This window comes from Argentina silus (genome assembly GCF_951799395.1).
Source record: "Argentina silus genome assembly, chromosome: X".
In the NCBI taxonomy this organism is placed as follows: Eukaryota; Metazoa; Chordata; class Actinopteri; order Argentiniformes; family Argentinidae; genus Argentina; species Argentina silus.
The window spans coordinates 38,534,751-38,557,677 of record NC_139653.1 but is presented as its reverse complement, the minus strand read 5'-3'; the positions used below and the strand labels follow the sequence as shown (position 1 = coordinate 38,557,677).

Sequence of the window (22,927 nt, the reverse complement as noted above, 5' to 3'; positions counted from 1 at the left end):
TAATATTTCAGTTAGCAAGCTACTCTATTAGCTAGAGTACACGAGTTGACTTGCAGGAGGCATCATGTTCTCTGGTTGACGTGCATTGACGTCAGAGCCAAGGGGGGTATTTGTACAGGGGGCGGGGCTCTGAAGCCGTTCCACACTTCAGTGCCAATTGGTTTCCAAGGCGACAGAACCATCTCTTACGTCAACCGGTAACATTGCTATTCTGAAATCTGTTTGCTCACCCGCCCTGGGTGCATAGGTAACTTTGAAGTTGGGCCCGCAGGTGCTTAGATTCTAAAAGCTTTTGTTTCTCTGAGTCAAAGCGCAGGGACATTATTTATGTGTATTTATGCGGGTAAAGGACTGCATATTGTATTGACAGATGTGTTCACAGTTGTATAGCAGCTTAGCATTAAGAGGAGATCTGAGAACCTAAGCAAAGCTTAATAAATAAATTATAATGCATGCACGACTTGATTGCAAACCTTGCCTGTTGCATTTAAACAAGGTTTTGGTGAGTTAGGCATTACAGTGTGTGAGATGCTTGACTAACCTGCTCTCAGAACATCAGTTAACCTGACTAACAAGTCTATTGTTGCATGTTAATGAATTTCACGATCTCTCCCTGTAATTTTGGTTAGAGTATACATTGTGCTATGAGTATCCTCCCTGGGGTGGAAGGCAGATAGAAGAACTACTGAATGCATTTGGGAGTACAGTTTGAGAATTCATAGCCTACGTGAGCAAAATTGCATGCCTTCAAGAGCACATTCATTTGCATGATGGGTCTTGTCTATGGTCTGAGTCTATAAGTAGATGTACTGCTACAGTTTTTGAGAATGCAATACTCCAGTCTAACAAGAACTGTATGGAAATGGAATGGATCAACTACAGTCGTTTAACAAAGACAATATGCACATCAAGGAATTACATAACAAATACCATTACTTTCTATTTTAGTGTATTTGAGCTGGGCCTATGGATTAGCTGATTTTATGGAACAGCACCATCTGCTGGTAAAACGTACTGAAATAAAAAAACATGTCTGAAATACTAATACTAATAAAGTTTGCTTTATAATACTGTATTACTGTACAGAGTATGAGTATACCAACTATTTTTCAGTGGTTTGCTTGAATGCAATACAGGTGCAATTGGGGGAAACAAACACAGCCATGACATGACAATGGTATTTATTTGAAAACCAGAACAGTGCTATATTATTTTACCCATATACAGGTCCAGCAAGTACATGTTTTGTTACACTCCAGTGACAGAAATGTAGACAGAGCACAGCAGCACCGCCTGCAGGCCTCCTGCAGTCACTACTAGACTTCCTGGCTGTGACGTGAGAGCTCCAGATGTGCTTTAGGCATTTCCTGTCTCACATCCTCCAGGAACACTCTGCTGCCTTCTCCTCCAAATGCTGTTTTTGCTCCACTCTGCGAGCCCAATTCAATCTACCATGTTAACAGTACATATGTTTTTGATCTGCTCATGATATTTTGATGAATACACACAACGGGTATATGCAAAGAAACAATGCTACACACTGCAACTCAAGCAGGACATGAGTACAGCCATGAAGCCATACTAACCTGACTGCTGCCTGTACTGCCTGTTCCCACATGTTTGTGACTGACTGGTTTTGAAACCAGGCTAGGCTTTAGCTCAGTGGGCAAAGTGCACAGATGACCCAGGTTTGAGGCCAGAGACTGTTAGTAAACATCATTGGTAGCACCAACAGTCCCAGGCTGGGCAGGCAGGAGAAACCACCAGGCCACTACAGGTTTATAGGGGTCAACAGTCTGTCATCATAGTTTCCTGGATATTGTCCTGTTCTCTGACATCAGCTTCCAGACAGGAAGTCTCACACAGGGTTGACATCATAGGATGGACTTTGTAGGCTTAGATACAGGAAGGGGCAAGACACTTCCATGGTGATAGCCCACAGGATCTGCCCAGGGGTGTCAGGTCCATTATCGCCCCATTTCAAAGCAAGTCTGCACCTGTCCTGCCTCTCACTTCATGTGATACTATTGAAACAGAGGTGATTTGGATAACTAGCCTAGGCTTTAGCTCATTGGACTACTACCCAAAAGCAAGAGATATGAGTGGTGAATGGAGACTATTAAGAGTCAGGTGTTTAGATAGGCCAGTGGAATAGAGGAGTACTGAGACGCAGAGGCAGAAACATTATCACCAGGTAACTGGCATTGGCACTGAGACTCAAAGACATTCGGGCAGGCAGCAACATTATCATCCATAGATCTCATTCTCCACCCAGCCTGTCTCACTGCGAGCATGGCGACTCTGACCCCTGCAGGTTTCATAGATGTCATTGGTTACAAAGCCACTCTCTGTGTCCTGGCTCGACACATTCTCATAGTCGTCACATGGAATGTCGAGAGACGACGTGGCGCAAATGGACGTCCTCATGACCTCTGGAAACCGGTCCAGAACAGGCTCTGGGAGCTTGGTGATGTCACTGAAGGCGTAGGGCCCCTGGATAGGGCAAGCCTCTGACATCCACTGGTCTTGTCTGGTGCAGCTGTCTGTTTCAGTCTTCCTCCTGCATATTGACACACACACAAGACATAGCTCCCAACTCAATCAACCGCAGGTAGCAGGTTTCCATGATTATTCAAAAGTAGCAATTATACCAGCCATTACCTTCCAGCCAACCGTTTACAGCAGAAGACCCCCGTGGCCACAAGTAGCATGACTAGAACAGGGATGGTGGCAAAGAGGATGTAGGAAACATACAGACCATTGTCTGACAGAGATACTGTGGGGATATAACACAAGGCTTAAGCATTTATTTGAGTAAAACGTAACAGAAATGACTTTTTCTTAATTTTATTGGAGACGTACTGTACTGTGATTATCCAGCATCAAATGTGAAAGAGATGAAGCTGTTTTTACCTGATGTTTCAGACAGCCCTGTTTCAGTCTTCTCATCACGTTCTGTAACTGATGGGAGATTTGGCTTTGAAGATATTGTTGGAGTAACTAGAAAATATGAGATTATTATCATTCCTCCTTGATATATCTAAAGGTATCGTATTACCAGTCAATTGTCAGCTAAATAATCATCATAATTCCTCTTCATACAGGAGATAGTGATTTAACAAGTCAACGAGTTGACAAGGCAGTTATGACCAGGGTGCAGATTGGTATGCCGATCAGACCAACATCAGACACATACCAGACATTCCAAACATCCTCACTAACCTCCAACTGTACTGTATTTTGGCATGCATGCCCTCAACAATCCAGGAAAGAGATTACATTTTACCACAAGATGTCCTCCTTCATACATACACTTCAGAGATAAAGAATAGTGATGCCATGACATGCTTTAAACTCCTCCTAGTCCAAGTATCAACAAATGGCTCATCCCAATTACCCATACCGACCTTAGAATATAAATCTCAATGTCAAACATTGTTTATAAATAGCTCACCAATTACACTACTTTTATTTCAATAAATTACCTAATTTATTGAAATCTTAACTTACTTTAAACTACTAATTACTGAGCCATAGATATGACTTCAACAAAGTCCAGTTTTGAACCAACCAACTGTACTGCAGTTCTGTATACACTCAATCACTCACTACCCTGTACCTAGAGACTGAGAATGTGTTTACCTGTATATATGGATTTTCCTGTCTCAGTGAACACTGGTACTTTTTCTGAAAAGGTGGGAAAGATTCAGTGGTCAGCTGAAATTGGACGTGCCTTAAAAGTATCATCAGTTGTTTCTGTATGGTTCAAAACCATACAATACACAGTGTCAAGCTGCTGTAGAGATGAAATGGTTAAAGTATCTGAAACATGATGCTTTTATCCGTCCATGTTATACAAAGGCCACTACAGGTACACTGATGGCCTAGTAGCTCACCCTCTGAGTACTTGCAGATGAAGTTGTTCTTGTTGAGGCAGTTGTCATCATTCCACTGGAACATGAAGCGCCCCCCCTGGTCTGCAGGGGCCGAGGGCTGGTGGTATAGAACCACACACATCTCAGCCCCACACGATGGCTCGTCCCAATGCCAGTTCCTACAGTGGCCGTTACAGAGGTCAACACACATTCTGCTTCAATAATTAACACACATTCCACCCATATGCAATATGGACATTTCTGATAATGAATTCTTATTATATTCAATAAGCATGCTTCTGAAAACAAACATTTGCCTGATAAACTGTTCACATAGCCACATCAACATATCAAGGGTGAGTTTCAAAAAAGCTTTGTAATCCAAAATATAGACAACATTGGCATAAAGGTGATCTTATACTACAAAGCTCTAAGGAAACCCACCCCAGACTCATTGAGATTCTGTCTGAGCAAGGGGGAGATTGACACACTTATAGATACATTGGCACCAGTACAATTCCTTCCCTGGCACAAGGGGTTCTCACACCATCCAGTGGGCTATATTTTCATGTGGTTTAAGTGTGCTATAAATGTTAACATATAATAGTTGATTTACAATCAAACACAAAGTAATCCTGATCAGGACCTGAACTTGGCCTTGCTTCCATCCAGCCAATTGTACTGTGAGGGACAGCCTGCGGTCGTCACCCTGCGATGTTGGTTTCGGCGCAGCCCGATCCAAAAATCCCCATCACTGGCTTGCAGCTGCTGGATGAACCGCTCTATCAGCTGCTGCTCGTTTTCCGTCTCGATACTAAGCAGCTCCCCGTCGTCGTTCCGACAGGTCGTCTGCGATTCCTCGTAAGTCGCCCGGCGGCGGCTGTCCTGGTAGTAGAAAATCTTGTAGCACGGCCGCTCGGTGCCGCGCCGACAGATCCGCTGGCCTTCACGTGCAGTCACAAACAAGGAAAGATGAATATTCTGGCAAATCATAATGCTTAGTTATATGTGATAATAACACTTCGAGAAAGGTGTTTTGTGTTGATACAATGTGAGATAACCGGACAACATGTCAGATATGAAATGATATAGGGCAAGATCTGATGGTGATGATTGCCGTTATCTGTTATTCTGCAGTAAGTATTGCATAACGGTGTGTGTGTGTGTGTGTGTGTGTGTGTGTGTGTGTGTGTGTGTATATATATAGAAACGTTATGATTATGCATCAAATGTAGCACATTTATTTTCAGTATAGTTGGTTCCACAGAGTCTAAACACTGCGCCAATAACATATTGGGAGAAATCGCCCTTACAAAGTGTCTGGTCCAACTAATTATAAAAACAGACCATAAGCAATATGGTCAAACGTTTAGGACTGATGTGTCTTTTAGAACCATACAAATCCAGTTTTTCTTTATCCAAATAAGCAGGCATGTGGTACTTTCTTTCACGAAGTGCAATACTCATTAGAACAGTAACCTTTGGTTCATCTTAATTTTACTTTTCATTACTAGCCTACTTTATTTGTTCTTATTACAACGATCCATAATAGCTCTCTCTTTGCACTCACCATTGAGTTTGGATGCGGAGGCTGGGTGGAAGGAGAAAGCGAGAACAGTCCCGAGCAGTTTCATAAAATCCATCTCTACATTCTCACTCACGCGGTCGTGTAAATTCAAACATTTTAATCTATTTGCTGTCGTGATAAAACTTGTTGAGATTGATAAACAACTTCTAACTCACGCCCGTGGCTGTCGTGGAATCCACGGGAGGGGGACATAAGGCAGACTATCCAATCAGAAGTAGGTCGCAGTGTTGGAAGCTAGTGCTACGACCGAGTTGGTTAGAAAACCACTGGCTGGAGAGAAGGGCTCTGATTTAAGATAACAAAGAAGCAATACTGTACTACTTTGTTTTGAAAATAACTTATACTCTGAGTTAAATCACATTTTGTAAATCCATGCACCCCGGATGAAAGCATAATGACATTAGGCATACCCCTACCCACACAATAATCAAAGTCACATTTACTAGATAGCAATGGAAGAGATTAATGGAATGAATGGGCTCTTTATGTGGTAGCCTACATACTAAACAAGACTAAAGTTCATGTGATTCTACAGACTTGCACCCACATGCACGCACGCACACGGACACGGACACGGACACGGACACGGACACGGACACGGACATGGACAAGGACAAACATCAATCAACATTTTGGTTCAGTTAATCTTCGCATTGTAACTAACAGCTAATTGGTAGCATTTTCTTTTCTTTTTTTTTTTTTTTTTACCAAAACCCAATGCAAGTCAATGGACCTTAAGTTATCATGTTTAAAATGTAATGCCCAAATCATCTATGAATTATCGGAGGATGAATTATCTTTAAATTACTTTAAAATGATTTGAGCATGACAGATTTTGATGGATGTAATTTGGGTGAACTATCCCTTCAAAGTCAATAGGTTGGCTTTCTGAGCCAGGATTTCGGTGAGCCAGTTTGTCAGTTCAGGGCTGGATGGAGCATGTACACACACACACACACACACACACACACACACACACACACACACACACACACACACACAGCCTTGGCCTCGGACAGGAAGCCACGGAGAGGAAAGGCAATTGGCTTTTTTCAACACCATATTTCCTGTTCATCTCTCTCGTTTGTTTTCCAGGCATTTGCACTAGTTTCCCCTCTCCAGGAGGAAAATAGATGGATTCAAATTGTAAAAATGTTTTTTAATACAAATCTACATAGTCACTGTTGCAGTGTGGCCATTACAAATACACACAGAAGAAATTACAATTGTATGTTCTACAGCTCTATATATACAGCAAACCATCAGCCTCTAAACTCATACAAGTTAACATCTGTAATCACTAGAGAACAAGTAATCTCATGCACGTGGCCAAAAGACAGACTCCGTATTCTTTCATAGGTCTAAATAGAGCTGCAAGACCACACGAGTCATCAACTCATAGAGCTATCACAGTTGCTCATCAGCATCGGACAGATCTGTGTGAGCTTTAGCCAACTTCTGTGACTATAGTATGAGGAACTGGCTAAAACACACCCAGATCTGGAGACAGGACAGGCTAGAGAGAGGCCGGGCTGTTTTCCACTACAGAGTCTGTTTGTGTGTGAAGTCTGTACGGAGTCTGGCAATGTGAGCCTAGTTTCTGTGTAGCAGTGTTGTCCTGCTGGCTGGCCCTGAGCCATACAGACACACTGTTCCTCTTCCTGGAATGCTGCTCTCTGTCACGCCTATTTATTAGGCACATGAGCACGTCTCATGGTCATGGCGTTATGCACGACAGACTGTGGTTGCAAACTCAGGTCATGCCATGGACTGGATCTGAGGAGCGGATCCACTTACTTACTATAGCCGAAGAAAATTATTGGCTGTTGTTTTCAAATCTTCAGTGACAACAGTATTTCAGTGGCTTTCAATTACTTTCATTGCCAATGAAAACTATGTCGCCTGCTAAGCAGGGTCTTTTGAGACAGAAAGATTGGATTTCATTTGTTATCGTTAATTTACAGAGATACCTAATGATAAGAGTCACTTTTCATCCTTTGGTAGAAAACACAACATCTGATGCCTACATACACTTGACCAGCAGAGGACAAGCGCAACAGAACACAGCTTCTCTCACAGCATTCTTCTCATTCATCAGAAAAAAATATATTTTGAAGACACATGACGGTTTGTAAAGGACTCACCTCTACACGCCTGCCAATGCAGACAATGGCCTCTCTGTAAAGTAGCCGTACCTGTAGCTGGAGTGTGTCATACATGAGTTCTGACAGGAAGAGAAGAAGGGGATAATTAGCTGTTTGCATGATGCAGGGGGGATGTCTGCTCAGGCCCAGAGGACTCATCAATCTGTACACTCTGCAGATACATACAGTAGATAACAGTGTCATCTCTCACCTCTGTGTGTCTCCACAAAGTACGGTCACATCTCCAGAGCCATTCCCAGTGTATCTTCTTTCCAAATTAAATCAGCATCTTAAACAGAACTGATTGCCCTTGGTTATTGCTGCCTCTGTCATCAGATATCAGCCACTATTGTTGCTGGCTGAGACAGGATCTGTTCGAGAGACACAATGGGTGTTACCTCGCACGTAGGTCGTTGCTAACCCTGACAGTTGGGACGATGGCGCTCTTCTCAGTATATGACCTCCTTTATAGTGAAGTACACAGTTCACACAAGGTTTAGCACTGTGTTACACGCTCTGAGTCCTTTCTCATACCTCTGCCTCATTTATCTACATTTATAGAGTAAGATAGGTATGATCTGTTCTGCTCTGGGGTCAGTTTCCTGAAAGCTTCGTAGCTTAAGTAGTACTTAATTTCTCTTGATAACCCAGACTCAAAGCTGCAAGAGAGTAACAATTGTTAAAGGCTAATTATGTAGATTTTAGCTTTAAAGTAGTGCTAAATGGTCATGATAAATTAGTAGCGATCAAGGAATGAGACCACATGATGAAGAACGTTCAGTGAAGAGCACTGTTTTTATTCACACAAATCGCTAACATCTGGTGTTGAGGACGAGCATTGGCCTTTACCTTTTTTATGTTTTGTTTGTTTACAAGAATATGCACATACAGTCCCCTCCATAAGCACTGGAAAGAGGAAGCATTTTGTTTTCATTTAGCTCTATACTCCAACAGGTTGCATTTGAAATCAAGCAATTAATAATGGGTCAAAGTAGAGATTCTCTTCTTTCAGGGCTCTAAAAGTATTGGAAAAATCATATCATGTCCAAATAAAGCAGTCATGTTTAGTATTTGGTCGACAATCCTTTGAATGCAATAACTGTCTGAAGATTGCGACCCATTGACCCCACCAGACGTTGGGTATATTCTCTGGTGATGCTCTGCCAGACCTGGAGTATAGCCATCTTCAGTTGTTGTTTGTTTTGAGATCTTTTTTTCGTAAATTCCCACTTCAGCAAATGAAATGCTTAAAGATGTTTCTGTACACTTCAGAATTCATTACATTACACGTTACACGTTACATTACACATTACAACTTTGCAGGCTCATTTAGGTACTTTTTAGCAAACTGTAATCTAGCCATCCGGTTTCTGTAGCTAACTAGTGGTTTACACTTTGCAGTGTAGCCTCTGTAGTTCTGCTGGTGAAGTCTTCTGCGGATGATAGTCTGACACATTCACGCCTACCTCTTGGAGAGTGTTCCTGATGTGTGGGACAGTTGTTTTGGGGTTTTTCTTAATTATAGTGAGCATTATTCGGTCATCCACTGTAGTCTTCCTTGGCCTACCAGGCCGTTTGCGATTGCTAAGCTCACCAGTGTTTTTCTTCTTTTGAGTGATTTTATAAACTGTTGTTGTTGGCAAGTCTAAGGTTTTGGCTATGATAATTTCTTTCTTAGCCCAATAATGGCTTCCTTGACTTGCATTGACAACTCTTTGGTCTTCATGTTGGCAGACACCAATAGCAGACTCCAAAGGAAAACGTAAAGGCTAGAATCAATACTATACATTAACAGATCTCTTATGCCGCACAAATTATGTGACAGAACACACCTGACTAACCACAAACACCTGACTGGTTCCCTGAAATAGGGGAACTATGTATAAAAGTGTTTCTAAATGGTGAAACCAATCTGAAAAAAGGAAGCATTGAATTAAGTCTGTTAATCTCTACTATAACTTTGTAGTAACAGTAACTGTTGGAGTATAGAGCTAAAAGAAGACAAAATGCTTCCTCTTCTAATACTTATTGTATTAGAAGTATTTGTATTTGTGACTTTTTGATGTTGTAGCATGTACATTTTCTAATTTTCAGTGCAGCAAAGTGTTAAACTACATGCTTCACCTTTACGGCCATGCTCATAACTTTCACGTAAATCACGCATCGAGATAAATGATGGATTTGTGCTAAACATTGGGCTTGTTTGACTTCAGTCTCAAATTGTATAATGAAGTCCAATTATACCTGTCGGGCTTGAAAGCATGGCGACATTGAGTATTGAAATACTCAATAAAACATCAAATGAATTATCTTCTACTAATCACCACAAAACACAACCATCATCTGAATATACATATGAACCTTGTATATGTTCAATCAATAGAGCTCTCAAATACCGCCATGATTTATATCTTGGCACAGTCTACACATTGCAGCATATAGGACTTTTCCTGATTCACGTACACGTGTCAAGAAAACATTCTTCATATACTGTATATTCGTAAACTGTACTTGGAGCCGGTAGAGCTGGCTGCCTGTTTCAGCAGCTCTGTCTTTTTTAGTTAGTAGTTTTTATACTGTTTGTTAAAACCGACATTGAAATTGAACCAAAATAACCATATAACCAATATACCTCGGACTTCAGGCACAACACAAATACTTGCCATCTGCAGAAGTTCCCGGATGATTCTGCTATTGTGGGATGTGTTAGTGGAGGCCAGGAGATCGAGTACAAAGGACTGGTGGACAGTTTTGTTGAGTGGAGTGCTACTCAATATCAACAAGACAAAGGAGATGGTGGTGGACTTTAGGAGGACTAGGGACCCCCTGTCTCCTGTTTCCATCCAGGGAGAGGATGTAGAGGTGGTCCAGAGCTACAAGTACCTGGGGTGCACCTGGACAATAAACTGGACTGGACTGGTAACACAGATGTCCTGTACAAGAGGGTCCAGAGCCGGCTTTGTTTCCTGAGGAGGCTCAGGTCCTTGGGCGTGTGCAGGACTCTGCTGAACATGTTCTACCAGTCAGTGATGGCCAGCACAGTGCTGTACGCAGTGGTATGCTGAGGGGGCAGCATCAAGGAAGGAAAGCTGGTTTTGTTCTCAGTGTCACCCTGGAGACTATGGAGGAGATGGCCAATAGGAGGATGAGGACCAAACCCTTGGCCATCATGGACAGTCCCTCCCATCCCCTACATGACACTGTGGCAGAGCAGAGAAGCTCCTTTAGCAACAGACTATTATAACCATGTTGCACTAAGGCGCTATAGGAGATCTTTTCTGCTTGCCACAATAAGACTGTACAACTCCTCCTCCGGCTGGCTCGATTGGGGTGATCATAGTCAGGCTGGGGGATGTTAAATGTTACTGGACTGTTCTTACTGTATATAATGTTTCAGATGTCTATTTTATCTATCTATCTATCTTCTTGACTGGCCATGAAAAGTGCCTCCCACAATTAAGGCACATGCTGCTTCATGTAGTCTTGGAGAGAAGTAACTGTGGGGATCCACTGGTCCTCACTCTAAAAACTGTGTGAGCCTCAATCTTGCGACTCTCGTTGACTCTCAGAAAACTCACCCCTGTTCTGTTCTTTTGTTTGCTGTTGTGTTCTTTTCCATACCAGCTAGCTTAGCATAGTCATGCCATCTAAACCCAACAAAGACACATGTACAGAATTTAAACTCACAGCTGCTTAAACGTGATCAGTAGAGTTTTAAATTTCAACCTGAACGAGACGGGACTGATTTCCTGCATGCATTGTAGCAATGCATGCAATTTTCTGTCATGTAATGTACTGCAAAAGTCACCTCACCTTCTACAAGGGGTCAGTGAAATTGCGTGTCAGCTTAAATCAGGTAAATCGATGGTTTTGGGAGAGATGATAGGATAATTACTCAATTGGAAATAAGTGTGTGGGCCACCTGTCAATAAAAATAACTTGGTCAAGTAGTGAATTACAGTAGGTAAATTGTGGCGAGAGTGGCAAACTACAGACTACAGTATGAGGCTATACCCATAATTAGTCAATGATCTATTTTAAGAACCAATTTGAGCTGACGTCTAACATTGTTGTTTCAATGTTTTGTTCATAAGAAATAAGTAGATTATTCAAAGTATATAATGTTTGTTGATGATTGCGTGGAAGAGGAAGTCAACAACCAGTGGAACAGAAAAAATATTTATTTCATGCATGCATATTAGACTTGTTGTCAATAGTGACACTAATCCCGTCTCCTGCGAATCAGTTAAATGCCTGATTGATTTGACAGAGCAATCACGGTTAACTACCTGACAGGTGTAGCGTAAACTAGGCAAATCTCAGCGCGGCTGAACTAAAAAATGCTAGGTGACAGAGCAATAGCCCTACAGAGTTTTAAGTAATCTGCAATTATTCTTCCTGAGTGCTCCCTGCAGCCAGCGATTAGTGGAATCTGAGATTGTGATTAGACCACAGAAGAACGTGAATCTCCTATGTGTGTTTGTGTGTTTGTGTGTGTGTGTGTGTGTGTGTGTGTGTATGAGAGAACTAAGGAGAGATTGACGCATCCCAAGATACAGTAACAAATGTCTTCTCACACCAGGGGGCTTTTGGCAAAACATACCTGCCTGTCCCATTCTATATTTCACTTGGAACAATAAAAGGTATACACAGGTGAACCGCAGAAGTTGTAGCCTATAGCGAAGGTTCACTGCACAGCAGTTCTCATAGCACAATAGAAGACATGCAAGGAGAATGAACAAAGGTTATTTTAAGGATCTGTGTGTTTCATCGCTCATGGCGGGTCGGATCACATGACCAAGCATTCATAGTTTAATTCTCAAGACATGACTCCACAACATTATACATCTAGAAATGCATTTGTCTACTGTAGATGTATAATGTTTTAGATAGTTTGATAAGAGATGGAAAAGGTCACACTGGGAATTCTTTGGTGTTTGGATGAATAGGTTTTGTGCGATGATATCAATGTATCTGAAAATATAATAGACACACCCATGTCTCAAGCAAGCTTTTGTAATGATACATGGTTGAGTTGCAGTGTTAATTTGCAGTATTTTCTCTGTCATCTAATTGCCGACTCTTGATTACAGCTATAATTGTGGAATAGTCTATTTTGCCCTGTATAATCACTCAACGTATCTTCATTCACCAAATCAGTTTAGAATATTGCCCTCTGCAGCCAACATTGGTTAATGTATAGGAAATACATATTTTAAGTTAGATGTTTAAAATTATCTAATGGGTTGCCATTTAACACAAATATAGTTTATGTTCCCTGGCAGACAACAACAATGCTCCATAAATCACCTATTTGTTGCAGAGAAACCTGAAATAGCTATAGTTAACCTGAAACAGCCAATACAGGTTAACCTGGGGGATCTATATCAAACCCACTGACACAGTCAATACAGGTTAACCTGGGGGATCTATATCAAACCCACTGACACAGTCAATCCACCTGCTGCTGGTTTGATGAATCATTCTGGCAATGAGGTGAATTTCCTGCAGAGGCTGAGGTGTTCTCTCTGTGTGTGTGTGTGTGTGTGTGTGTGACACACCCCTATGATATTAGATGTCAAAGCGGGATCAAACACTATATAAGGTACATCCCACCACCCTTCTCAGACAGGAACACCTGCTAAGGTACCAACCAGGTAAGAACCCTTCACACTCAGCTCGCATGCTTTAGCTTTGAATAGTCAGACTAAAATGGAAAAATGTCACAGTTATGATACATGTGATACATGTACAAGATCAAAACACTCTGAACCATAACAGCATTATCATCCACTCTTTATGAATAATATGCATTATCTCATTATCTGTATGTTTTCTGAATGTGTCAGTCTCTTCTTCTCTCCCTCCAGTAGTTATGATGTTCTCCCTGCTCCTCTCTGTGGTAGCTCTAGTCCTCCAGTTGGCTCTTTCGGTCACCTACAACTGTACCTCCCAGCATGAGAGGATCCCAGGTACGTCATGCCTGATCAAGCTCTTAACGCCTCAGCTACCAGTAACTCTGCTGCTGCTACTTCAACAAGCACATTTTGTTGTGGATTGTTGTTGGTTGGATTACGTTTAAATATTTTGCTGGGAGGGTAGTGGCTATGTTTCTATATGTATTTCACTGCCTGTTGCAAATCCCTTCATGGAAAACAAATGTTAGCTATTTTCTCTCTCCTCTCCTCTCCTCTCCTCTCCTCTCCTCTCCTCTCCTCTCCTCTCCTCTCCTCTCCTCTCCTCTCCTCTCCTCTCTTCTGCTCTCTTATTTTCTCTCCTCCAGACAACACAGACCTGACAGTGGACTGTGGTACCAGTATGATCACTCTGGAGGTCAACCTATGTACTGCCCAGTGGGCGGGCTTTGAACCCACTGGTCTGGCGCTGAACGGGGAGCACAACAAGACTCAATGCCAGGGCAGCATCGACAACAGCGTGGACCCGCCTGTCATACGCTATCAGTTGCCTGTCAATCACAGCCAGGAAAACCCCTGTCGACAGTCACTACAGGTGAGAGACCGGGAGTGTACTAGGATGAGAGTGGACTATAAGGGCTCATTGCAATGCATGCAATGGAATGAGGAATGGTATCAAACATTACTGCCTCCATCAGCTTCCCCAACAGTAATTGCTCTCGGTGTGCTGATTGTATCCACATGTTGATTCCTAGATAGTGGACGAGGTTCCTGATTCCTCTAGCGCGTTCAACTTATTCTCCAGTGTCCAGTCAGTGATCATCACAGGGTACATCGACACACCCAGCTCCTCTGTGGGTGTCATCAGCTACTCTACTGACCTCTACTACCACTTCTCCTGTCGCTACCCGCTGGAGTACCTGCTCAACAACACTCAGATAGTTGCGTGAGTGCCACTCATTTAATAACAGAATGGTCATGTCTAGGATAATTTCTTATTATCTACTTATCAGTAACTAACCCATGACATGTTCTCTTTCTCCCCTCCTTCATCTCTTTTCTCTCCATCTCTCCATTTCTCCATCTCAGGTCTTCAGTCTCGGTGGCCACCAGTGATAATAACGGGACGTTCATCGACACCCTCCGTATGAGTGTGTACAACGTAAGTGCAGGTTTCTATTCCTCATGTAGAACAGACATCTAGGAATGGTCAATGATCTTTTTCAGCAGTTTATCTTTGGTATTTAATACATGAATAGTATGAATACCACCTGCCATTCAGAATAAGATTTTTCTCCTGACTCCCTCTCTCTCCTGTGTTGTTATGTGATCTCTAGGACACTGACTATGGCTACCCACTGGTGGTGCCAGAGACTGGGCTGGGGCTGAGGACTAAAATCTATGTGGAGGTCAAGGCCATCAACCTCACTGGGAAGTAAGAACTTCTTCTGTTTATAGGTTGTTCAATGGAACATCAATGGTTCCATGTGATCATTCCACATTCATGCTCTGTTGGTTTACAAGTATGTTGTCATATTACTATCATCATGATAAGCCAACACTACAGTTTATTTCTATGACATATTAACCTGTCCCCACTATTTTCTAGTTTTCACCTGCTACTGGACCACTGCTTTGCCACTCCATCGGCTTACAACGTGACCAACAGTGAGCAGCACAACTTCTTCACAGGGTATGATAATAACGTCCTCCGGGAATCTCCTCATTACCCTCAACACTCAGATGTAGAAACATTACCCTCAACACTCAGATGTAGAAACATGTTTGTGTGTAACGGAGGTAGTTCAATGAACCACACTCAGGTGATTCGCAACCCTGCCTGGGACCTGAAGACTTGTGTTACTGTAGTTCCAAGAGCTTAGGCCTACTGTAGACACAAGCTTTAGTGTCAAGACAAAGATTCACATTATGACATACAGTAAATGATAGCAGTAGGTGTGAGGTGTTGCCTACAACCACATAATTAATTATCCCTCTCCTATCCAGGTGTTCTGTGGACCAGCGGACCACCATCTCCAAGAATGGGATCGACAAGAACTCCCGGTTCTCCTTCGAGACATTCCGTTTTGTGGAACACCGTAACCAGGACAAGTCTAGTATCTTCCTGCACTGCATCCTCAGGCTGTGTGAACCCAGCAAATGTCAGAAGCTGCTGGATGTAAGTAGATAATGCCATATGATTTTGTTACCATGAGTAATGACAGTGTCATTACACAGGTATATGGAATGTTAGGCCCCAGCTACAGCAAACTATGCTATCTATTAATTACAGATTGAGCCCATGGTTAGGGTTAGGGTTAGGGTTAGGGTTAGGACAATGTAGATGATCAGTGTCTGTCCAGTGTCTGTCCATGTCCGTTTCATAAGTTTTGGCCGTTTTTTTTTTGTATTATTGGCAGTTAAAAAAAAGTTTGAAGGAGTTGAACTTTTCATAGTCCATTTGTCCGTTAGCCAATTAGAAACAATGTTTTGTATTGAGTTGCTAGGTTGCATTGTTCAGTTGCTAGGCTGTTTCAAAAGTCATGCCCAAATTCCACAGATCAAATCGGACATCGATTTCATATGCATATGTTTTTATCCATTTTCTGAGAGTTTGATGTTGCCCGGTCATTAGAGTGAAGTGTTACCTAACAGACTGTCTATGTCCCAGGCCTGCAGCAACAGAAGGAAGAGATCCATCACACCGTTTGGTTCAGAGTCCACTGAGTCAGCTACTTTGTCTATTGGACCCCTCTTCACCGCTCAAGAAGGTAAGCCCCGGTGGCAGAGGAATAATGCACATACAATGCCCTGCGTAACTGGGACAGTGAAACATTGTTTCTTCTTTTTGCTCTACACCCCAAAGGTTTGGATTCAAAATCAAACAATTACTGTGAGGTTAAAGTAGAGATTCTCATTATTTTATTTGATGGTGTGTGTACATATTGGTTTCACCATTACAAAATTACAACAATTGTATGCATACTCACCCTATTTTAGGGTACCCAAAAGTAATGGGACAGATTTATTGAATGTCCAAATTAAGTACTCATGTTTAGTATTTGGTCGACAATCCTTTGCATGCAATAATTGCCTGAAGTCTGCGACCCATTAACCCCGCCAGACGCTGGGTATCTCTGGTGATGCTCTACCAGGCCTGTACTGCAGCCATCTTCAGTTGTTGTTTGTTTTGAGATCTTTTTGCCTAAAATGATCCTTATCATCAGGAAATTAAATGCATGTTCAATTGGATTTAAATCTGAAGATTGACTTGGCTAGTCAAAACCTTTCCACTTTTTGGCCCTGAAAAACACTAGTTGCTATGGCAGTATTTTTTGGGTCATTGTCTTACTGTACGATAAAGCACCGTCCATCCATGAATTTGGAGACATTTGCTCGTACTCAAGCAGACAAGTGTTTCTATACACTTCAGAATACATTCTGCTGCTGCCGTCAGTTAAGACAAGTTAGTCTAACACCATGTTTCACAGATGATGTTAGACTATAAATCTTGGGCAGATCCTTTTTTCTCCAAACTTTCCTCTTGCAATCACTCTGGTACATGATAATATTATTCTTATCCACCATTTCCCAGACCTCTGCTGGCTTTTAGGTACTTTTTAGCAAACTGTAACCTGACCATCCTTTTTGAGGATATCTAGCGGTTTGCACTTTGTAGTGAAGCATCTGTAGTTTAGCTGTATATCATATTCTGCTGATGGTAGTCTCTGACACATTCACGTCTACCTCCTATAGAGTGTTCCTGATCTGTGGGACAGTTGTTTTGGATTTTTATATTAATTATGTTGAGCATTCTTCGGTCATCCACTGTGGAAGTCTTCCTTGGCCTACCAGCCCGTTAGCAATTGCTGAGCACTAGTGCTTTTCTTTTTTAACGATGTTCCAAACTGTAGATTCTGGCAAGCCTTTGGTTTTGGCTATGTTTCTCTTAGTTTTTTTCAGATTTTTCAGCCTAATAATGGCTTCCTTTACTTTCATTGACACCTCTTTGGTCCTCATGTTGACAGGCAACAATAGCAAACTCCAAAGGCAAATGCAAAGCCTAGAATCAACATTAGACATTGACAGCTCTCTTATGCCCGCTCAAATGATGGGACGGAAAACATCTAACTCAAGCCAATTGTCCCATTACTTTTGGGTACCTTAAAATAGGGGGACTATGCACAAACATTTCTGAATGATGAAACCAATATATACACAAATACCATCAAATAAAAGCTGAGAATCTCTTCTTTAACCTCATAGTAATTACTTACGCCAGGCACTGTATATACCCAGACATGAGTGAATGAATGAATGAATGAATGAATGAATTAATAAATGACAGTTGTTCACACTGTATAGAACATTATGACCATAGTGACATTATCACTGTTGCCTCTCCAATAGACAGACCCACTGCAGCTGCCTATGGTGAGTTCAGTTTCACTGCTACACTCAAGTGTAAATCTCTGTATATGTCTATGGGGGAGAATACACATGTGATTTAAAGCACACCCCAAACTATGGTGTACAATTTCCCTCTGTGCATCAGGTGGTGGTGACCTGCCGGCCGACAAGGACAGGTTTAACCCGACGGGCCTGGTGGTGGGTGTTGTCTTTGGCTCTGCGGCTGCAGCCCTGCTGGTCCTGGGGACATGGTTTGTCGTGAAGAAGTTCTACTGGGCAGGAGGGCTGCCACATGCCTATGACTGATAACCAATCATCTGTCAATAACCTTCATCCTATTCAATCAGATCCAGGCTGATAGTGTGTGTGATGTCAATGTTATAGCCAGAAATATTGAAGGTTCCTAAAAACAATTTAAAGGGGATCTTCCACTGTCTCATTTATGTTTATTGTCTATAGAAGACTAATATAATTGAATATATTTCTGATAACTGATATCATTTACAGGTAATGAAGGAAAAAAAGCTAATTCCTGAACCATGTATGTAAATAATCATAGAATTGTGTCTGTTGAATAAATATAAACAAGTATGTTATGTTCATTGCTCATGATATATAAGATCAGGCAAAATCAACAGGTTTCAACCTATATTCTGGACTGTGGGAACTTTTAAAGTGTCTGGTGCATTAATTTGAATTCTTCACAAATATAAAAAGAACTGTCTGTAGCCTAGATAAAGTATGACTTTTCTACAGGACTTTTCTACTATGTTGTATGGGTGTTAGGTGTTTAATGTGTAAACTGTGTAATCAATAATGTGTAAACTTCACAATACTGTTAGGTGTTGTTAAGTTTTAACCTGAGATTGTTATATTTACCAGGTCATTTTCATGTATAAACACATACCTATTGCTGCTCTGTACATTATTTTGGAAAATACTGAATACATTTTAATGTTAATTCAAAGTGTAAAAGTGTCTGTGATTTTATAGCACAGTACAATAAAGCGACAACAAAAAAACCTGTAACAATATCCACTATTTACTTCAATTTCATCACACACACACACACACACACACACACACACACACACACACACACACACACACACACACGCACGCACGCACACACACACACACACACACACACACACACACACACACACACACACACACACACACACACACACACACACACACACACACACACACACACACACAATGGAACATGATGATGTCACTGTGGTGTGGGAGAGGCTGTGGGGCAAAGTTGTCACCCAGACTGGGATCAAGGATTGGCTGTCTCTCCCCAAATCCTAATCTTAACCATTGGTGGGTAAAAATCAGGGGAAACTGTGTCTAGGGGAAAACCCACCCAACTCCTATATGAGGTGCTCTCTTCACTGCACTGTATGCAGAATGTCCTGGAGGAGAGCGGTAAGTTTAGCAGAGAAGTCCTCCTGTATTGACCCCTGACCGCTGGGCTGTAGAGAGGGAGAGTCACTGGGACCCTGCTCCCCCTGCTGCCCTTGCTGCTCCTGCTCCAGCCCCAGCGCCTGCTTTCCTATCCTGTCCTGGAACATCTTATTCTGCAGGGTGGCGTTTTCACAGAACTGCTCCATATGGTTCGAGATCTCCGCTATGATTGGCTGTTTGGACACCAGGAGAGTAGCAAGCTCTGCCTTAAGTGCCCCTACCCTCCGCGGCACCTCCAGAGTAAACGCATTCACTTCCTGTTCCACTCTAACACTCACTTCCTTCCAAGGCCCCGCCCCTTCGTCTTCTCCAGCAGCATCCCTGAGCTCATGGACCAGGCTGGAGATCTTGGTTTGGAAGTCCTGTGTGACGGCAGCCAATTTAGTGCTGCTGTCATCCAGGGTGTGGCTAATCCACTGGACCGCCTCTCTGTAGAGAGCAGGCCCCGCCTCCTGCTGCAGCTCTGCAGTCTCAAGGCCCTGCAGGTACAGGCGGAGCTGACCACACAGCCCCTGGGTGTTGGAGGTGAGGGAGGTGTGGAGCTGCTGGGTGAGGGGGGGCAGGTGCTGTCTCAGGCTGGCCAGAGGAGAGGAAGGGGACTGAGACTGGAACTTGGGGTGGTCAGGGTACGGGGACAGCCTCTCTCTCAGCTCGGTGAGCCTTTGACGCAGACGAGTCCTCAGCCTCTCAATCTCTTGGTTGAGCTTGTGTCTGATCTCCCTCACCAGGGGGTTGTTACTGCTGCTGCCCTGCTGGCTGTACAGGGTACTGCTATCAATCTGGCTCTTCCACTCCACACTTGAACACACAGAATAGAAACAATCAAAACAATGCTCCTGACCTGTCGCTGTATAAATTGTCTATCACACTTCTATGGCATATGGGCACCTGTGTATGTACTATTTGTTTTCATATTTGCTGACCCTTTGCTTACCTGGACCAAAATAGATTATTTATCTCTTCCAGATAAACAAAGGATAGATAGATAAACAAACAAATAAATAGATGAATGACAGGTACCAAATAACCTATACAGGCTGGTACACACACACAGAACAGTCAGTGTACACACTGCTCATACAGTTGTGGTCAGAAGTTTACATACACTTGTAAAGAATGTATGTCATGGCAGTCTTGAGTTTCCAATCATTTCTACAACTCTTATTTTTCTGTGATGGATTGATTGGAGCACATACTTCTTTATCACAAAAAACATTCATGAAGTTTGGTTCTTTTATGAATTTATTATGGGTCTTCTGAAAATGTGACAAAATCTGCTGGGTCAAAAATATACATACAGCAAAGCTAATATTTGGTTAAATGTCCCTTGGCCATTTTCACCTCAATTAGACGCTTTTGGTAGCCATCCACAAGCTTCTGGCAAGCTTCTGGTTGAATCTTTGACCACTCCTCGTGACAGAATCGGTGCAGTTCAACTAAATTTGTTGGCTTTCTGACACAGACTTGTTTCTTTAGCACACTCCACATGTTCTCGATGGGGTCTAAGTCAGGACTTTGTGAAGGTCATTCTAAGACCTTAATTCTAGCCTGATTTAGCCATTCCTTTACCATGTTTGATGTGTGTTTGGGGTCATTGTCCTGTTAGAACACCCAACCTTCTGGCTGATAATTTTAGGTTTTCCTGAAGAATTTGGAGGTAATCCTCCTTCTTCATTATTCCATTTACTTTCTGTAAAGCACCAGTTCCACTGGCAGCAAAACAGGCCCAGAGCATAATACTACCACCACCATGCTTGACGGTAGGTATGGTGTTCTTGGGGTGAAAGGCCTCACCTTCTCTCCTCCAAACATATTTCTGGTCATTGTGGCCAAATAGTTCAATTTTTATTTCATCTGACCACAGAACTTTCCTCCAGAAGACCTTTTCTTTGTCCATGTGATCAGCAGCAAACTTCAGTTGAGCCTTAAGGTGCCGCTTCTGGAGCAACGGCTTCCTTCTTGCACGGCAGCCTCTCAGCCCATGGCGATGTAAAACACGCTTGACTGTGGACACTGACACCTGTGTTCCAGCAGCTTCTAATTCATGGCAGACCTGCTTTTTTGTGGTTCTTGGTTGACTCTTGACCATCCTGACCAATTTTCTCTCAGCAGCAAGTGATAGTTTGGGTTTTATTCCTGATCGTGGCAGTGACACAACTGTGCCTTGCATGCGCTTTTTCAGATCCGTGCTGAGCTCCTTAGACTTTCCCATTGTAGCATTTTTGGCTTAGTGTAATGAGTGTATCAAACGAGCCCTATTTAAATGGGCTGAAATGAGTCACCAGCTGCAGTCAAACATAATCACTCATAAGAAGTTAAGAGGCCATGCCACAAAGCAAATTTGATTGACACAACTTTCTACATCACCAAAATTGATAATTCAAGGTGCTGTATGTATATTTTTGAACCAGCAGATTTTGTCACATTTTCAGAAGACCCATAATAAATTCATAAAAGAACCAAACTTCATGAATGTTTGTTGTGACAAAGAAGTATGTGCTCCAATCAATCCATCACAGAAAAATAAGAGTTGATTGGAAACTCAAGACTGCCATGACATACATGTTCTTTACAAGTGTATGTAAACTTCTGACCACAACTGTATATCGTAGCAGCATGCATTATCTACTCAATGGAGAGGTCTGTACTGTTCTGTATTGTATCAGGTATTTCATTCAGCCTGTGGTAAAGACTTACTTGATATCCTTGGTGAGCTCTGTTTTGTCATGAGCCTGATTGGTTTTTAAGTCATGTTGACTACAGGAATCCTCTCTGCCAATGGTGTCACGGTGGAGGGGGTATGCTACAGACAGATAGGCAGAGAGCATGTAAATCACATGTACAAACAGCATCTAGGCAATAGGCAGACAATATACCAATCACAATCAGCACACAGATACAGACAATACATAAGTCAACATGATTGGAATCATATGTCAGTATACCAACATCATCAGCTTAGAGAGCTGATGCAGTGACCGAGAAGAGACTACAAACCTGTGGTTGTCAAGAAGGACAAGGCCAAGATCGCAACTTTAAAATGCATGCTTCCACTCTGTGGAGAGATAGGGTGAAATGCATGAGTATTTTGACAGCAATCCTTTGACAGTATGAAGCTCATGTATACATTTACACAAGAGAAAATGAGTAGTTCTCCTCTCCTCTCTTGTCTAGAACCAATCTAGTGGGAGGTGAGTGAGTGAGAGAGTGGCCAGCCCAGCTCTTACCTGTGCACCAGGCTCTGCAGACTGAATGTTCATCCTGACCCTGCTTATAAAGGGTTCTTCTTATCAGCGGACGTCCTTAACTTTGCCTGTGTTAATATACAACACGTGGAAGGGTCAGAGAGATAACAGACTAACGACTCCAGCCACTACACGGCTCACAGGAGTCTCGACGACACCATTCAACATTCCTCCTTGCAACATCGATTTAGGGAAGCTCTTATGATGTCATGCTGTATTAACGGCAGGATTGATGCCACAGGAGTTCACACAGGGTCAGTGTCAGGCTGAGATT

General features: G+C 42.4%; 3 protein-coding genes across 3 annotated transcripts; 1 reads left to right on the top strand and 2 right to left on the bottom strand.

Annotated features, from left to right (window-relative positions):
- Positions 1-1,174: 1,174 nt before the first annotated feature.
- laynb (layilin b) lies at positions 1,175-5,617 on the bottom strand. Its single transcript, XM_083694512.1, has 7 exons — positions 5,446-5,617; positions 4,522-4,819; positions 3,897-4,054; positions 3,643-3,687; positions 2,914-3,000; positions 2,662-2,776; positions 1,175-2,560 (listed from the first exon to the last, which is right to left on the bottom strand). The coding sequence occupies exons 1-7, from the start codon at positions 5,516-5,518 to the stop codon at positions 2,248-2,250; spliced, it is 1,089 nt and encodes a 362-aa protein (XP_083550638.1). The 5' UTR covers positions 5,519-5,617; the 3' UTR covers positions 1,175-2,247.
- Positions 5,618-13,482: 7,865 nt separating this feature from the next.
- LOC310822379 (zona pellucida-like domain-containing protein 1) lies at positions 13,483-18,238 on the top strand (the record flags this gene model as incomplete). The annotated part of the gene is made up of 10 exons (XM_083694717.1): positions 13,483-13,579; positions 13,891-14,117; positions 14,278-14,468; positions 14,612-14,684; positions 14,860-14,957; positions 15,132-15,215; positions 15,530-15,701; positions 16,194-16,293; positions 17,933-17,956; positions 18,078-18,238. 10 exons carry the CDS (start codon positions 13,483-13,485, stop codon positions 18,236-18,238), a joined length of 1,227 nt encoding a protein of 408 aa, XP_083550843.1.
- Positions 18,239-19,332: 1,094 nt separating this feature from the next.
- On the bottom strand, positions 19,333-22,716 carry LOC310822378 (uncharacterized protein; the record flags this gene model as incomplete). The annotated part of the gene is made up of 4 exons (XM_083694716.1): positions 22,636-22,716; positions 22,406-22,463; positions 22,106-22,211; positions 19,333-20,206 (listed from the first exon to the last, which is right to left on the bottom strand). Exons 1-4 carry the CDS (start codon positions 22,666-22,668, stop codon positions 19,333-19,335), a joined length of 1,071 nt encoding a protein of 356 aa, XP_083550842.1. The 5' UTR covers positions 22,669-22,716.
- Positions 22,717-22,927: the final 211 nt, after the last annotated feature.

Excerpts from the sequence above, each read along its gene's own strand:
- laynb (XM_083694512.1), bottom strand. The coding sequence starts at position 5,518 with ATGGATTTTATGAAACTGCTCGGGACTGTTCTCGCTTTCTCCTTCCAC. Across the intron at positions 4,820-5,445 it reads CTCCGCATCCAAACTCAATG|GCCAGCGGATCTGTCGGCGC; the intron begins GTGAGTGCAAAG and ends CTGCACGTGAAG. Across the intron at positions 2,561-2,661 it reads TGTAAACGGTTGGCTGGAAG|GAGGAAGACTGAAACAGACA; the intron begins GTAATGGCTGGT and ends GTCAATATGCAG.